Raw genomic sequence first — 17,953 nt, 5'->3', positions numbered from 1 at the left:
TGTACATACATGGTAATTGCACACGAGACGATTAAATATTCTCTGACCAAAAAAAACTGATTTAAAAAAATTAGTACCATACAGTTTTGTAACAAAGTGTACAAAGATCTGAAAAATATATGGTTTTATTCAAATATACAAATGCTTTGGAGTCTTCTTTCCTTTTGGTGTTTTTTTTTGTTTTAATTTAAACTAGGGTTGTTTACTTGTTGCTGATATGAGGGCCCAGCAGGGGGCGCTAGGAATCAATTGTGAGATTCAGTGCCTCACCAACCTTCCAGTCAGCACAGTGACAGTGAGAGGGGGAACATAAACATCTGTATCTTCAGATTTTGTTTCTTTTTTCTCTCTCTCTCTCTTTTTTTAAACATGTTTATCTACTTAGAGGATATAAAATACTTAATTTTTTTTTTTACCTTAGGAATGTTTGACATGTTAGCAGTGAAAGCTCCTTCTCACAGCATAGCTTTACATTGTATTCTCATGTTTTATTTTACCTACCTGCTGAACAGCTATTACGCATGCGCACACACACACACACACACATACCACACACACACACAAACGGTTCACCTCCAGAGGAGCCAGGATCAGTGTATCTGCATAACTGTCATCCAACCACAGCACCATTAGACCACCTAATGTTGTGCCATATCAACATCTTCATCCCTAGGGGTTTGGACGCAGTACAGGTTATGTCAGCAGGTGAAGTCAGGTTCTCAGAGAGCTGCTTGGGATACACTAGGTAACACTGTTGCTAAACAGTTTCCCTGTCTGTTTCAGGGCTAGGACCAGAATAACGATCGAAGAAATAGTAACTAACTTACACCCCCCCCCAAACACTCTTAAAAATACACACGACCTATGGGAAAGGTACATAAAAACAGATGATAAACATTTGAGGTAAAAAAATCTTAAATGCATTCTTTCATTCTTTTATTGTGTCAGTATTTGACAATATATAAAATGTTACCTGGTGTATTCACAGACGGGGGAACAAAACATTTGGATATTTCTTCTCATCCAAGGCAAAGGAGAAATTTTTGGCAGGCTCTACAACTTTGACCGTGGAATCACCTTAATCTGTGTAGTGTTTGTTCACCTCACTACCAGGTGTGGTCCTTTTCCCCATTGTCCACAGTGTGAGGAGAATTTCCACATGTCAACGGAAGGTATAAATAATCTACACATCAAGCCCAAACAGAAAAACACTCCATTAGGGCAGCATGTATCTGCCATACAAACAAACAACAGCAATGTGCGCGCGCGCGCTCTCTCTCTCTCTCTCTCTCTCTTTCTTTTTTTCTTTTTCTCTCTCTCTTGTGGAGAACTGCTCATGCTGTTCTCTGGGACCTGCAGAAAGGGCAGTTCTGGGCAAGTCAATGTTGAGGTCAGAGTTTGAATCCTGAGTGAACGGCCACGACTCCACCAGTCAGATTGAAGTACTGGACTCGGAAAAAACCAGCGTCCTCAATCATGTTTTTAAAGGTTTCCTGAAAGAGGAAACAAGACCTTAATCAAGCGCTTTCCCCATACATACACACGTACTACTGTCGAGTAATGAGTGTGCTGTTACTGTGCCGTATCCATAGCTACACTGAAAAGGGATTTCCAGCTTGGAATGTAGAAGTCATGGCTTATGGTCTTATGAGGCTTTTTTTTTTAATCACTAACCTGACATGTTTGTCAACACAAGTTGCACACAAGCATATTAAATATTATCTGCACATTCACATGCATGAGCCTGTTCATAAGAGTAAAGCTTAAAGACGTTGCTATTCCCAGATGTGTCCATAAGGGAATTCAGTAAGACCACATGAGATTGACTGATTACATTCACTGTGCTGACAGTATACTTCTTGATTATAAAACTCAGTGCGCGTTATGTTAAATTTTCTGTAGAGAAACTGATTGTACAGCTAATGGGCAATCTCACCTGGTCTGGGAAGCGCCGTATGCTTTCAACCAAATACTGATACGACTTCCAGTCTCCAGCAATGACTTCCCCTAGGACTGGGATCACCTGGAAACTGTAGGCATCATACAGTCTGGGAAAAAAAAAAAACAGTTTTAAAAATATCAGACGCACTATTTAACCACTGCACAATAACTTTTTAAACAACAATCTATCTACAAAAACTCTTCTGAAATAATCAGCGTGACAGAGCTTTTTGTGTGAGGGAAAAACGTTGGTGTGCCTCGTGTCTGACACTGGTGCTGACAGATGGCGTTACCGCCGCGTAATTTAATATTTAGACATGTCTCTTGGCACAGCCATTTCTCATGCTCCAAAATTTTTCCAGAGACCAATGGATAAATCTTGAATGAACTGCGGGGTAAATCAATATTTAAACATGCTACATGCAAGGCTCAACCTGAAAAAAATAAAATTAAAAAAAAAAACAACAAAAAACCAGGAGGGGTGAAAGAATTTCAAAATGGGTCGTGGGTGAAAGTGGAGTCGTTCGTACTTTGACAGGAGCGGGTTCGACACTTTGCTGAACTCCAGACACATGAACCTTCCACCGGGCTTCAGAACCCTCAAGGCCTCCTGAAGCGCCTGATAATAAAAAAAAAAGAAAAAGTATAATAAAACAGAGACGAGTAGCAAGAGTTGGTTAAAGCACTGTCCCTGGGAAAAGGGGGAAGACAAAGCAGTTAATTACTTGCTCGATGTGGGTGACGTTACGAATCCCGAATGCGATGGTGTAAATGTCAAACTGGTCGTCGTCAAAAGGCAGTTCCTCTGCGTCTCCCACGACCCAGGACAGACCTACAGAGGGAGAAATAAAAATGACTTCTGATTTTATTCACAGATGGTTGCTTTTGCCTGACAGTGGGGGGGGCCCAGTCAATAGTTTTCAAGCTCAAAATGCATCTGAATGTGTCCAGTGTGACAGCTTACAATACAAAACATTTTAAGGTAGCACTTGAAGACTTGGAATTTAGAGTAAAATGATTTCCAGAAATTTAAAAAAGGACACCAGCCCCTCTATGTTCTATAAGCCGGGTGGGGGTGGGGGGTGTGTGTGTGTGTGACCTAACCTCTCTCACTTTGAGTCCCGGGGCTGCTGGGGAGGGGGTGGGAGAAAAGATTGGAGTTTGGGGGGGGGGGGGGCAGAAGTGTCTCAAACCTGCACTGTAGCCTTGGCTCTCTGCCCGTTCTTTCCCCACTTTCAGCATCTCTTTGTTGATGTCACAAACCACGGCTCGCGTCTCTGGCAGCACCGTGTCCGCGTCCTCGGCCGCGTAGCTGTCGGCGATATCCTGCCAGGAGGGCGTCTGGTTGGACTTCACCGCCATGCGCTGCTGCCGCTCTTGCATGGAGCGAGTATATTCCAGAAACCGGAAAGAGATGTCACCTAGGACCACACAACCCAGCTCAGACTCACAGAGACCCAGTGCAGCACAGACTCAGACAGACCCAGTCTAGTACAGACTCACACAGACCTAGTCTAGTACAGCCTCCTCTCCTCAGCTCACTGCTGATGTTTATTACTGTCCTGTGTGCACTTACTTTTACAGTGCAGATTTCCTTGCCTCTGTGATAGGTATGACTTAGCACTTATTTTTGTGATACTTTATGCCAGAGGTACAAGACAGTCTATATTATGGGGCTACAGACCCACTTCTATATGTCTGTGGTTCGTTCTCTTATTTCCCTTAATCTTTCTCTCGTTTTCTTCATCATTTCTTGGATTTGTGTCCGGTCTACTACTGAACTTGAAGCGGCAGTCACAGACAGCTTGCCAGGTGTGTAGTCTGTCTGCCTTGGAAGTGGCTTTTGGATAAAAGCATCCGCTAAATGAATAGATGTAAATGTACCTCATGGGAGCTGCTATAAATACAGACTGAATAGTTAAGAGCAAAATAACAGTAATTCTGTGGGAACCATTCATCCCCATTCATTTTTAATGAGAATCAAACTGTAGCCTAAACAGAAAGAAGTCAAGGAGAGGATGTTCTCTCAGGGAAACGGTATTGGGTCACCAGTACAAACTGGACTGGGAGAAGTCAAACTGCTCAGTGATAGACACTCACGTGTTTAACTGAGCACAAACTATTTTCTATGTGAGACCAGTTGTGGGTGGTTGAAACCTGTTAGGCACACTCGCAAAAATATGTCCGAGTTTCATACACAAGAGACCTTAACTTTTTTACTTAATTTAGTTATTCCTTATAGGGGTAGTTCTGGTTTTATTAGCGTGAAACTTATAAATTATAGTCATTAAGTGATAGATTTGTTGATGCATCCGTTATCTTAAAAGGAGACTAGTGACCACTTGCTTTACCTGTGCCACCCGCTGTGTCAAGCAGGCGCGTGCCCGGCTGCGGGTTCATGATGTGGAGAAGCATGTCCTTCCACAGCCGGTGGATACCCAGACTCATCGCGTCGTTCATAACGTCATACTTCTTCGCTACACTTTCGAAAACCTTGTACACTAACAAACAAACAAACAAACAAACAAATAAACCAAACGGCACACGGACAGGGAAGATGACAAAAACACACCTCGCTGTCTTGAGACGCCAGTTGTTGCAAGCGTCGTCAAATGTATGGTACCCCGCACGATTTTAAGTTACAAGCTAGATTAACGGACAAGTAAAGGGCCTGTCTTCTCCCCCGCTGTCTGTTAAACCGAATTAATTTTGTCTAGAAGGTTCGCATGTTTAAAGTGGACATATTTATAAAATGACTTAGGCGTGTCTTTGAGCTGCAGCAGTTTAGCCCACTCACCTCTCTCCGCTTTCTCCCCTTCGGGTACCGTTTGGAAACCGAAATGGGTGCTTTTTTCCTCTGAGCCATCGCTGTAGCATCGACATATCGTAACCTCAGCACGACAACCCGACCCTGTTATTCCACTTCTGTAAGCAGGGTTAACAATTTGCGTTGAATGACATAGCGCTCTTCGCGCAAGCAACCTGAAGGAGGCTGCCATCTTGGCCGACACACCTATTATTTAACTTCGTGCGTCATTAGTATGCGACGGAGGCCTTTTTGTAGTTCCATAGCGTTTGTAGTTCGTATGAGTATTAAGTTTGTGTGAAAGTATTCCAAGTGTTAATGCACTGATTAATGGTTTTAACCAGGGTTTACTCATTCTTCTCATTCAGTATACATTATCATTAACACAGAAACATGTTTTCACTAGGTTAATTCCCCCAGAACTCTCTTGCTTTTTTACAACACCAATAATAAGCAGATTAATCTCCTATATTGACCATATTCTGTGTTTTGTTTTTTTTGTTTTTTTTACTTTGCTTTTCCAAAGTGTTGTTACCTTCTGGCCTTTCTGCTAAAGCTTGTCTGTGACTGCCAAATTGAAATCTCTACCCTTTGACACCAGACACTGAGAGGCATTGTTCCCCTCACACAGTTAATTACCTCGCGGTTCAGGCCAGACAGATACACTTACACTCATCCTTTCACACAGCCTCTACCGCCAGGGCTGAAAGGCGGCTCTCAGACCCCCAGTCCGCATCCCAGAGGGATTTGGGGTCTCGGTTTGACTTGATGAGAAGACAACATTGAAGGGCCCACTCTTCTAGATTATATGGCGCACAGAATAACAATCCCAAGGATTCGGATTACACACTGACAAAAGTGTAGCTCCATTAGAACGTGAGGTTGAATGAAGCTGTTGGGTAGCCCGGAGGGAAGGGCGTAGGCACTGGCTTTGAGTGCTTCAGAGAGACTTTTGTACCCACAAAGAGTATCAGGACACCCCTGCCAACCGAGCCTCTGTTCCCAGCTAGCAGACCTTAGCGTTCACTCCTACTTACTAGGTTGGGATGCAAGTGCCGGCCACAGCGTGGGAGTCACATTTCTCACAGGCAGGTTTGGAGGGCGGAGAGATAAACTGGGGCCGTGTTGTTTATGAGCGGTGTCCAGACTAAACATAACATTTGAAATTTCTCAAATGTAAATGTTCTAGAAGATTCTTGAGATTTTTTTTTCCCCCATCGAGAATCCGCTTCACTGTCCAAGTGTTGTTCTTTACTGAAAGAGAGGCACCTGACTGCAAGTTCATCAGAGCAACCAGTAGAGGGAGTCACAGACTTCTGAAACTTAGCTAAAGCTCTGCATGACGCATGGAACACAATTCACCACAGACTCTGCCCTGTGTCATGGTTTTAAGCAAATATTTGTTTAATTTAAATGTATGATCACTTAGCTTAAGTCATTAATGAGAAACAAGAACAAGGACTTTATTCTGGCAAGAAATCTTCAGAATCAAGTTTTTTGGTTTGTTTTGTTTTTGTGTAACTTTCGCCCCCCCCCCCCCTCCCCCTCCCTTGTTTCAGCTGTGGGTTCAACAGTTTGCCATTTGCAGTCAAGTACAATAGTTGGATATTCACCTCAGCGAAATACTTTCAAGTGTTTATGACCCTCATATACTTTTCCTGCAGTTTAGTCTTTTCACGTTGTTCCAGTCGAGGCCTTGACCTCTGACCATGCATAAATCTACGGGTTTGAACTGTTGACCTCCACATATGCAGAAGGCCAATAGGTTTCACACGGAGCCTCCAAAATACTCACTTTTTTGTACATCTACATCAGGGTCAGATGTCATTTTATCCATCAAACATTCAGTAGGACATAAAAACACATGTGGGATTACCGGCTTCTCTCATTTTTTCATCTTAATCTTTTCATGGGGTCAAAGCAGGTCGGCGGTAAATTCGAGTGAACCAACTTCTTTGCCGCCTCAAAGTTACTAGCCAGAGAGAGAGAGAGAGAGAGAGAGAGAGAGAGTGCATGCGTGCTTGCTGTTGTGCACCGTGTTTAAAAGGCTTAGTCACTTTTGCAAGTCAATGTCTCGCTGTCACGTTGTCCTGAAGGATGTACTTTGCATTGTAAAATGTAACCCCTGCCCACATTCACATCTGTGTAAGTAAACCAAGGCAGACAACACAGAGCCATCGCAAATCAGCGTGGAAACAAAGTAAGAAACATGCATACTTTATTTCTCAGTTGGAACACATTAAATAAAACTACAAAGGTACTTCACTTATACAAAAGATAGATATTATCCCATTTACGTCCAAAATGACAATAATTTACCGTATAAATTAAACATCTGAAACTGTTTTTTTTTTTTTTTAATATATATACAATTCCATGAAAACAAGTTTTTTTTTTCTTGCTGTCTCTCTCTCTCACTGTTTCAGAAGCACTTTCTCCCCAATTCCTATAGTTTCTCGCCTTGTTTTTGCAAAAGGAAATCCCGGTAACATTCTGTCAAACCACAAATGCATAATACCACTGCCTGTTTTTTTCCTGCTGCTGCTAACAGAGTATTACGCCACTCTCTCAGCCTGGCTTCCACTCAAAGTGGAAACCCTGCATCTGCATTATTCACCATGTTCTCCAAACAGATTTGACCTTGTTAGATTTTAAGCTGTCAGACTTGATTTGTTTCCCCGCGATTTGACAGGCAGGATTTTTTTTTCTTTCTTTCTTCTTTCCCTCTGCGGCAGCTCTGTCTGGAAGAGAGCGTTTTTTTTTTTTTGTATGCATGAAGAGTTGGGAGCATCAGAGACCCTTGGGCACGTATTCATACAATAATTAACATGAATTTGAGCCGAGCTGCCAAAGTACAGCGTTAGGCCATTCACACAAACTCCAGGCAATGTTTTGGGGTTTTTTTGCCGGACATTAAAAGGCAGACAGAATTCAAATGTGAGAAATTTCGCTACTGATGTTCAACCGGATTCTGGAAGTTTCTTCCCTTTGTAAATTCATTAAGGTTCATATTTGCACAGACCTCACTTTCATTCATAAATTTTAATGAACAACGTGTTCCACATAGGAGTACAACTGGGGTGAGTACAACTTAAAAGAAACCCAAACACAAATTTAAGTGCCTCATCTGAGACTTTTTCTTTCACTGCCATAAAGCATTTAACTGATGTTTTAAGGACATTTGACAAATGGATAGTAATTGCTTTGACACACTACATGTTGGGGACAATCTGTGAGTGGGGTCCAAGTGCAAAGTGGTTTAGCTGCAAACTGGCCGTAAGATGTGTGCTTACTTAACACAGTGCTGTGAGTTTGAAACAGAGGGTTCTAGAACCTGAGGGCTTCTAATCTGTAACAGTGTGGTCTGTTAAGATGCAATGCATCTGTAACAGTGTAATGTAATGTAACAATGTCACAACGCTGTATGTTTGAGCAAATGTTCCTTGCATCCAAGGGGCTGGATTTACCGTGAGTCAAAATCTGGTTCCATGATCAATAATAAGAATAAGTAAAAACACTCTGACCAATCAAACACTGCGATCCTGCTTTCACACAAGGTCACAGCTTTGGTAAATCACGCCTTGTTGTACGCACTGTGAAAGAAATGACCAATTGTCACAGGAATCCGAAAAAGAAAAAAAAAAACCTTTGTGCTGAATAGAAAGTGCTTCGATGTCTTGGCTAAGTTGCAGAGAAGGAGAAAGAGCAGATTGTTGGGAAAGAATTTCACCATCTCTTTGACGGTACACGAAAAGAAAAAAAAAGCAGAAAAATTTGATATTTACTGTCACTCCCTGCACTGAATTACACAACGTATAACACAGTGCCCCCTGTACTGGAATTGCAAATCTAACAAGAACAATGTGCACATCCAAATATGAGATTTATCTAAGCCCATAAAGGAAAACTGCCCTAATAAAACACTCCACACACGCACACGCACACACACACACACATATGTGAGTATGGAGTTAGGGACAGAGAGGAGAGCTCTCTAGAAAGAAAAGCCGGCCTGGCCTTGTAAAACCTTAAGGCACTTAAACACCGTCAAAATGGAAAGATTAGAACCCACATCAGACTGAAAAAATACCCTCCCAAAACAATTAAACAAAGGCAGAGTGTCCAAAGGGATCTGTAAACGTCAGTCATCTAGAGTCCTGTTTGACCCGTGACAAAGGCAGAGCCTTGATCATCTGGAAAAAAAACACACACAAACACACACACACACACACACACACACAAAAAAAACAAAGTGTATTCGTTTACCCTCAAAAGTCTTTTCCCTTTTCATTTGTCTTTTTCTCTTCCTCTTTCAGAGTCCAATGAGATCCAAATCAGATTCTCTATTACAAATCCCGTGTCCCTTTTAGCTGTTGGTACTGTTAGGTGTGCCAGCCTGGGAATAAGGTATTTAGCCAATGACACAAGAGGTGACCTACATACAGACTGAAAATGCATTTGAAACAAACTGGAGTTTCTCTCCTCCAAAAGGGTTGATTGTACAGTGTACCCTTTAGACTATTATGTAAGTGGTTTAGTGTTGCAGTGTCCACATGGGATGACATTTCCCTTTTAAGGTCCTGGTTTTTAAGCGCTCAACACTGCATCCTGTGAGATACCTTTAACAGCACCTGGAGAAGGTTTGGTCCAGAACCTGGGATTGTTTTTTTTTTTTTTTTTTTTTTGACAGTGGTGATTGGTCAGTGTTGCTTTGGCAGCTGTTTGTAGACTGTTCTGGTGCGTCAGCAGAGGAAAAAGTCTGTTTTCTTGAGTTCGTCCCAAACTAGCTTTTGCCTCAGAATACATCTGACATACCCTCAAAGAAGGACTGAAACACTAATCGAACAAGGAGTCAAGTGATGTCCAACTTGATGCTGTCCATCTCAAGTCTTAACCTCAACCTGAACTGTTCCAAACTGATTGGCCGATTCCTGCGCCAGTCAAGTCACAGTAAGTCAGAGATTAGTCAGCTCACTCTCAGCGCCCTCCTCCGTGCTCTTGTAGCAGCTGGATGGCAGTGCCTGTGTGTAGCGTCCCTGCGGAAGGCAGGGCCTTGTCCATTAGTTTCCAACCAGAGGGCTGAGGTCGCCATGGTGATTCTTTAACTTCTTCTTGAAAAGAGAGATGGTCGAAGGCCTGTAGAAGATTATCCAGGGTTCAGGAGTTGCGTTTTGGCTGCACGCTTCCGACCCACTGATGGAGGGAATACTGGGAGATCTGAAGGAAAGAGAGAAGGAGAGAAAGGACACGTTAACAAAAGGACAGAGAGACTAAAAGTTGTTTCGAGTCCAAATTCAAACGAAGCCTTTTTTTTTTTTTTTTTTTTACATGCACTTAGAACAAACTCACAGAGAATTTTAAAACTGTCTCATAAAACTAAACAAAACCCTACAATGAAACTCAAAAAAAAAAAAAAAAAAAAAAATCAACTCCCAACCGCCCAGGCCTGAGCCTTGACTGCAGAAGTCCACATGAACTCAAATTAGAGAGAGAGCGGAGAGAGAGAGAGAGAGAGAGAGAGAGAGCAGAGAGAGAGAGAGAGAGAGCGGAGAGAGAGAGAGAGAGAGTGAGAGAGAGAGAGAGAGCAGAGAGAGAGAGAGAGAGAGTGAGAGAGAGAGAGAGAGAGAGAGAGAGAGAGAGAAGTCTACTGCTTCACTGGCAGCAGCCTCTTCATGCCCCAGGGTTGTCCCACAGGTATAAATTAAATAACAGCACCCCCCCCACAAAAAAACCCAGACAAAACACCAAAACCACTGCTCTTCACCTCAGACCTCCTGCCCTACGTGTTTTACTTACTTGACAGTGATGTGTAGGAGAAATTTGGCTACCATGGCGATGACTGTGAGTGTAAGCAATCCAGCCAAAGCATAGATAGTCCACACTGAAAAACAACAGCCATTTATTTATTACCACACCATCAAAACCCTTTTTTTTTAAAAAACCACAAAGCCTGCAGTAAACCAACAGCTCCACACACACACACGCACACACACACACACACACACCTCGGTTTATATTAAGCAAATCACGCAGAATGAGAATGTTTAAGATGTAGATGGTACACCGTAGAGTGGAACTGAAATTCGAAGAGAGATTTGAAGAAAAAAAAAAAATAGAAACAATGAATATCATCGTAACATTGTAACAGATAAATATTTAAGATTTTTGCCACTGTTTCAACATCTGGAAAAGGCGTAAACAACATTTGACTATTTATTGCCTTGGGTAGTGACTCTGAACTGTTTTTAACTGGAAACCAGCTTGTGTGGTGGGCTGTTTAGATCAAAGCTTAAGACGAAGAAGATGACAGAAAACATTAGAAAAAGAATAAGAAGCATAGGAACCAGACAGAAACTTGACCTATAACTCGTGTCTATGACTGCAGACTTAAAGACAAGACTAAGACAAGGTCTGAGATGAAGAGACTGGGCCTAATGTGGGCCAGATGAGTCAACAGTATTGGGTCAATAGTATGAAAGTTTGGACACATACTAGTGCTGTGGCCAGCGGTCCGGCTCGACCCGAGCCACTGACCTGGCATGCCGTTGTCCGGTTTTCCCGGGCTGGACGTGATTACGTAAAGGATCTGGGACGACTTCCCGTTCTGACTGGTGTTGGACTTTTCGGTCGTGCTTCCCGACCGCGGCTCCGCGGTGCTGGTGTCCTCGTCGTCCTCCCTGTCCTCGTCTTTGCCTTCGTCCTCAACCGGCCGGTTGCTCTGGCCTCTCAGCGCTGCGACGGAAAGAACAACGTGGACATGTAATCTCAGATTACAGTGCGCGTGTGACCCTACGTACGTCTGCCCAGGCTGTGAGAGAATATTTTTAAATAAGAGACACTGAATGCAGTCGGTGAGAAGAAATCAAAACCAATCATTTTCATCTCTTCTGTTATTCAGTCATCGACTCCTGTGAAGAGCAAGCGCTTCTCTATTCGCCTTCCATCATCCATTGATCTTTAAAGAATAATTATGTTTAGTGACACCTGTATCATATGTCACATAAGCTTCCTCTAGTGGTTTGGTCCTGATTTAACACTCATAAAGTGAAAGGTCTGGTGTACAAAATTCAAAAGAAATATCTGGGTATGCGTTTGAAGTATTTTTGAAGCTTTTGAATGGCTTGGTCCAGTCTCATTACTCATGTATGACTGCTTTACCTCACACCCTTTTTCCCCACAACATTTACTACACACTGAAGCAGCACCAAACACACATCAGATAAATGCCTTACACGTTTTTGTTTGTTTGTTTGTTTGTTTGTTTTAAATCAAAACTGCCATTTGTCGTATTAGTTCAGGGAGCCAGATCACAAGAATCGGAGCACTGAAGAGAACCGAGACAGATGTTCATGTTTCATAATCTGTGTTAGAAAACCAAGTCTATTCAAAACCCTTCAGAAGTCTAAACAGGAGTGGATGTAATTCAGGGTCTGGTTAATGGGCTCTAATGCGAGAGCCAAGCTGCTAGAGCTGCTTAAAGGCAGTACCAACTTCAAGTCACTTTTCAGGTTGAAAGCAATGAGGCATTTAATGCAAAAAGAAAAAAAAAAATTAAAAACAGGAATGATTCATGAGTTCAGCATGGATGTATTTCCACACAACCTGAGCATGAAGGCCACAAATCTGCATCTTGCAAATGCCCATGGTTTCGGTAATGGAAATTTACCGATGAATACTGAGTGGCCACTGTCTCCAGTGAAATCACAGCCAAGCTATTCAGCCCAGCACAAAACACAAATCCATCTGTGAGATTTACGCCGTTCAGCCTCCGGGGCGTCTACCAATTGCAGGTTTTTTTGGGGGGAGAAAAAAAAAACCCCTCTCCAGACTTTCTCCTGACCTTTTAATTCAATAAAACAATTTCCAATTGACTGTGCTTTCAACACTTCGCCGCAGACCGCGGTAGGTTTTGCTTCAGAGATCCCAAAACAGGGGAAAAAAGCCAAGAGATTATGTCTCAACTGTCACATCAGACGTGCTGAGAAACTCAACCGACTCCGTCATAAGACCTCAGAGAAAACGTGATTTTTTTTTTTTCACTAGTTTTATTGTCTTAATCGCAAAGGGTCTTCTGCATATCCCCCTTACCTATAATTTAAATCGATAAAATTCTGCTTGATGTATTATTTCGGGCTGTGTGCAGGAAATGAACCAAAATCTAAAATGTCTACTGATGGATCAGGGAGAGAAATACGGAAGCTAAGAGAAGTCAAAAAGGACTAATAATACATTCCCTCTATAACAGACGATTATCCTTAATGTCATTCTGCTTCAGTAATTCCAACTGAGTTTGGGCGGAAGAGTCTACATTTGTGCTATTCAAAATCCCTGTAGGTAGTCTGGATGATAAAGAGAATGATTAAAACTTGCAGGAAGCAAGTAAAGAAATAAGGTTTCTATTAAAATTACAACAGTTTTTCACAATCCACAAAAAATACCACCTGAAAAAAAAAAACACACACACATTTTGAAGTTATTCAAATTGTCACAAAATTAAATTTTAATGCAACTTTAAAAACAAAAAACTGTTTTGAGGGAAAAAAATTAAAACATGGAAGAATTCCATGTATATGCAAAATGAAGTAAGATTATTAAATATTAATAAATGATTGTGCAGCCAATTTCTGAAGCGCAAAACAAGAACTTCCAGAGGCGTACGAAGGTGATGTTTAAATGTTTAATATCTGGGCCTCCTAGTCTAGCCAGAAAATGATTAAAAAAGTGTGAATATGATTCTTCTCCTCGTCCTACTCTCTCCTGTTCTTCCTCCCTCTTTCCCTAACTCCACCCAGTTCTCTCTCTCTTTCTCTCTCTCTCCCTGTCTCTCTCTCTCGCCACCAGGTAAGACACCTGAGTACATTTGGCCGTGACGAGAAAACAGGGTCACCATGTGAGGCCAGGGGGAGAGAGCTCACACCTCGCACCTGCTAATGCAAATAACCAGTAACCTGATCCAATGGAACATTTCTGATACAAAGTACTGTGGGCAGGTCTGTCATTAGGGAAGCTGTCAGTACAGGTCATGGATCTTTCTCTCTCTCTCTCTCTCTCTCTCTCTCTCTCTCTCTCTGTCTGTCTTTTTTTAAGGGTTTGTAAAGGTCATGTACAACAAGTTCTGATCGTTTTCTGTGGCAGGAAGATTCCACTGCTGTGAGTGAAGGCAACAAAATACGTAGCTGACAGTCAAGCCGGTTTCAAACTGCAATAAAACCCTTGTTTTGATAGAGAATCTGCTGTAACTCACATATAGTTACAACAGATTCACAGCATAGCGGATGTGGATGATGTTTAGATATAATGCTCACCTTGGTACAGGACGGCAAAGCCTTGGGCCTGATTGGTCCGGTCCGAGTAGAAGTACAGGATGACAAAGTCCACCGTGACGTTCACGATTTCGCGGGGCGGGTTGCGGCCGTCAAAACGCGCCACCACCCGGTTGGTGTAGCCGTCCAGCAGCTCCACCATGTCTGTCTGGTCCACAATGTCGAAGAAGGTGAAGTTGAAGAGAATGACGGAAGCTCCCGGAACCTGAATGGTCCAGTAGCACACCCGGCCCGGCCCGTACTTGTCCGGGAAGTCCGGGGAGTAAACGACAGCGGAGGGGGAGGTGTAATTTCCTCCACATGCCCCCACCCGTGCTGGAGAACGAGGAGAGAAAAAAACAGGCCCAAAGTCACCCACAGTCAAACGGCAGCTCAAAGAGAAGTGGATGATTCGAACTGGTGACAGGTATGGTTGGATTTAATTCCCTTTCACTTGAGGTGGTTTTAATCAATATTTTAATCGATATTCCATGGTCTGAATTGACATTTCATGGTTTGAATCAATATTTGACTCACAACCCAAAAAGTATTAAGGGTTCTGTATTATGTATTATTATTGTCACTGACAACCTGAAATTACCGATTTGCTGACTTAACCCCCAGTTTAGTATTTTAACCTTGCCGTAAAACAGTCCATAGACTAGCCCCTTTTCAACTGGATCAAATGGAAACCACTGAATTTAATGACGCATGTGATCCCCATTATCTGTGCTTTCACTTATCAATTTATGCAGCACAGTGTAATGACCGTATAACCACTACAGAGTGGTCAAATGCATGAAAATGCCCAGTTAGGCCAGTTACGACAATGTACTCCAATAATCTGTCATGCAGCTCTTGAGAAAGAGCATTTCAGATGACAGAACAGGTTGATAATCTGAATTAGGAAAGACGGATTTCGAGGTCAATGAGGAAGACTACGGTCCTGTCTCTTACTGTCAAATATGATGACTCGCCCGTCGCCGCCGCACGGCTGCGTGTGGTCACCGAAACACACGTGGTTGCACTCCGTGCTGGGGGCATCACCATGGTCATGGTAGTCGACGTCATTGCCACAGAAACACGCGTAGCCAGACTCCATTCCTGCCAGCTATGGGACAAGACAGACCAGATCCATCAGCAAGTCATTTCCGCCAGTTTGTAAGAGACTTCGGCAAAGCGACGTGGCTTTTCCTTTGTGCGTAAGCGAATGCGCTTGGAAAACAAATCAAAGCTTCAGCATTGAAAAGAAACACATTTGTTTTTTATCAGATGAATTAGAAAAAAAAAAGGCAAAAAAGCAATCATAAGTCTCTCTCTCTCTCTTTCTCTCTCTATCTCTATCTCTCCTTCTCTCTCTCACTCTCTCTTCGTGGAACAGTGTGTGCAGAGCATGCAAATGATTGACTAAGCCATTCCATTTGTGCCCCGTGATAGCTGAGTCAAGGACAAGCCAAGGCTCGTGTTGCTCTTGATATTCTGTCCAAACTCCGACAGGGCTGTTTAAGGCTGCTGTCTCACTCATCCGCTCTTTCTCTGGGCCCATTACTAGACCACATCACTCACTTCAAAGCCTAACGGGCCCGTGGTGGGGATGACACATACCGATCGGGAAGAGGGTGCCGTTTGAATCTAATCATCCAAAAAAAAAAAAAAAACCCCAAAAACCTAAAGGTCTTGTTTTATTCATTGTATGTGTTTGCTTTCTGTGCATTTCCCTCAGGCGTGTTCTTCAAACTGGGTCATGTTAATGGGAGCGCGGTTATCCGTGAGGACAGCGGTAAGCAGACATACGTGTGAAGTAGTTGAGTGACAGGTCTTGTTGTAATATTCTTCTAATACACTTCCCTGTCCTTTTCTGCTATTTTTTTTCTTTTTTTTTTAGCTCTGATGAGAGTGAAAAAGTCAATCTCGGGGAAGCCTGACGTGACTGTCACACACACAGAGTCTCTCTCATAATGCAGGGCCTACTCTGTGGACCGAGGTCTAGGAGGCAAAGGCGCACACAAAGGCTGCGTCTCGGCCGATTGGAACGGGGCCAAATATTCATACACCCCATGCCCTTGACCCAGGGTTGAGCGAAATCTGAGACTCTATTTCCGAGATTGCTGCAGTCTCCTCCTCGGCGTGGTGGCCTGTAAGATGCTGGTTTGCTGGTTTCTCACCTTGTATCTCTGTTTCCTGCAGAAACTGATGCAGCTCTGGATGGTCATTTTATTGGACGTCTCACTGGTCCCAGTAAGCGTGGGGGGGTCCCCACTATCTTTAAAACAGCCCAGGTTCCCAGGCACTGCGGGCGAAAAGAAAGGGAAAACAGCAGGAGGAAACGCTGCATTAAATTTCTTGACATTACATGTAACATTAACTTTGAGTCAACGATTGACCTTAACTTTAGTTGTGAGGTGAGTATGAAAGAGAGAGAAAATAATTGCTATTAATGAGATTCGGTTGATAGGGAGAACACACTACTGTTAATGAAATTGCCTTGTAAACAGCCATGCCTTTAAATGCTTCTTTAAACTGTGTCAGGGAGTTTGTTGTCTGTAATTAACGATTTCTCTGATGTTTTCATGTCTATTTTGTTGTAAACGAGATGTGTTATCAAAGCACAGACAAACGTTGTGAAATTTTGAGGGTGTCGCTGTGGGCCGATGTCACGCCTGTGGAATGTTCTGGACAGAGTTTGGATTGGGGCTAATTGTCACCAGACAAAAGGGGAAGTTTTGGTGGGCTTGGGGAAAGGAAGGGAGAAAAGAGGGAGGGGTATGTCTGAGCGGGGGAGAGAGAGACACACTGAGAGTTGGAATTTGGAAAATGTGCATTGTCTGGGGTCTGGGTGAGTTCCCCTTCATTAAGCAGATATAGATGGAGCTCACCCGATGGAGAGTGTGTGTGTGTGTGTGTGTGTGTGTTTGGCATAATGTCTCATAAACAAATTTTGTCAAGAATTTTTCTGTAAGCCTTTCGTGTAGGTCTTTTTCGTGTCTGTATTTTTCAGCTTTTGAACAAGTAATATAGTTGTCTGTGTGTGTTTGTGACCTCCCTCACTGTTCGTGAGGGAGGTCATTTAAACTGGCAAATATGCAGAGTGTGAGTGTGTGTGTGTGTGTGTTTGCATGCATGTACATGCATATGTGTATCTGCAAACCTCGACTGTCATTCCTTCACACCTGGGCTAAAAGCTCAGCTTAGCCAGTGTTTAATCTTAAAACTTAAAATGTCCAACAGGGCTACTACAAGGGTAGAGCTTTAATAATGCACCACATAGCTTGGGTTACTGCTTAGGGCATTTCTTCAGACAATAGTGAATGTGCTCTCTCTCTCTCTCTCTCTCTTTCTCTTTCTCCCTCTGTCACATGGCTGTCACTCAAACACTAACACAAGACCCCTGAGGAGGGGATGAGGGACATTTTATGATTAGTGCTCGTAATTATGTGGTCGCCTGGGTGGTAGAAAGAGTCAAGGGGCCTCGTCTAATAGGCCTTGGTTCTTCTTAATTTTTTTTTTTTTTTTTTTGTCGTTTAACTTCTTAATAGCTAACGGGAGTTTACTGTTGTTTCCTCAGACATAGTCACTTGGGGTCTCAGGCCTGTGCTGTGCAAAAGCGTCTTTGTGAAGGAAAAAAAAAAAAAAGAAAAGAAAAGAAAAAAGAAAGAAAGAAAAAAACATTTTTTTTCTTGTGCAAAAAAAAGCACTGAGCTTGCAAATAAAAGTGAGCTAGAGTGAACACCCATGCATTTTGTAGAATTGGAGAAGGAAGGTTTCAGAATTTAAAAAGGGGGGGGGGGGGTAGGGGGTTGTATTAAGCGTGTTGTGGGTGGATTAAGTCTAAACGAATTCTGACCTGTGTGCGTGAAACACTTCGGTCTATCACACATCATTAAACGTGCATTTCAAAGCGATG

The 17,953-nt window shown here is 42.8% G+C and overlaps 2 protein-coding genes across 2 annotated transcripts in view; both read right to left on the bottom strand.

Moving 5' to 3' along the window:
* Positions 1 to 1,279: 1,279 nt before the first annotated feature.
* coq5 (coenzyme Q5, methyltransferase) lies at positions 1,280 to 4,940 on the bottom strand. The gene is made up of 7 exons (XM_030791889.1): positions 4,739 to 4,940; positions 4,293 to 4,442; positions 3,135 to 3,362; positions 2,667 to 2,773; positions 2,472 to 2,560; positions 1,937 to 2,048; positions 1,280 to 1,493 (listed from the first exon to the last, which is right to left on the bottom strand). Exons 1-7 carry the CDS (start codon positions 4,938 to 4,940, stop codon positions 1,392 to 1,394), a joined length of 990 nt encoding a protein of 329 aa, XP_030647749.1. The 3' UTR covers positions 1,280 to 1,391.
* A 2,207-nt stretch (positions 4,941 to 7,147) lies between these two features.
* kremen1 (kringle containing transmembrane protein 1) overlaps positions 7,148 to 17,953 on the bottom strand; it is a 46,944-nt gene continuing 36,138 nt past the window's right edge. Inside the window, exons 4-9 of the mRNA XM_030791733.1 lie at positions 16,215 to 16,339; positions 15,007 to 15,160; positions 14,053 to 14,385; positions 11,240 to 11,479; positions 10,544 to 10,628; positions 7,148 to 9,964 (exon numbers count right to left, since the gene is read on the bottom strand). Coding sequence (XP_030647593.1) covers positions 9,808 to 9,964; positions 10,544 to 10,628; positions 11,240 to 11,479; positions 14,053 to 14,385; positions 15,007 to 15,160; positions 16,215 to 16,339 — 1,094 coding nt within the window. The 3' untranslated portion in view covers positions 7,148 to 9,807. The remainder of the gene's footprint in view (positions 9,965 to 10,543; positions 10,629 to 11,239; positions 11,480 to 14,052; positions 14,386 to 15,006; positions 15,161 to 16,214; positions 16,340 to 17,953) is intronic.

The sequence above is a fragment of the Chanos chanos genome, chromosome 14, assembly GCF_902362185.1.
Source record: "Chanos chanos chromosome 14, fChaCha1.1, whole genome shotgun sequence".
Lineage (NCBI taxonomy): Eukaryota > Metazoa > Chordata > Actinopteri > Gonorynchiformes > Chanidae > Chanos > Chanos chanos.
This window is presented reverse-complemented; position numbering and strand designations above follow the sequence as displayed.

Excerpts from the sequence above, each read along its gene's own strand:
- coq5 (XM_030791889.1), bottom strand. The coding sequence starts at position 4,940 with ATGGCAGCCTCCTTCAGGTTGCTTGCGCGAAGAGCGCTATGTCATTCA. Across the intron at positions 2,774-3,134 it reads GAGCCAAGGCTACAGTGCAG|GTCTGTCCTGGGTCGTGGGA; the intron begins GTTTGAGACACT and ends CTCCCTCTGTAG. Across the intron at positions 2,561-2,666 it reads ACGTCACCCACATCGAGCAA|GCGCTTCAGGAGGCCTTGAG; the intron begins GTAATTAACTGC and ends TTTTATTATCAG.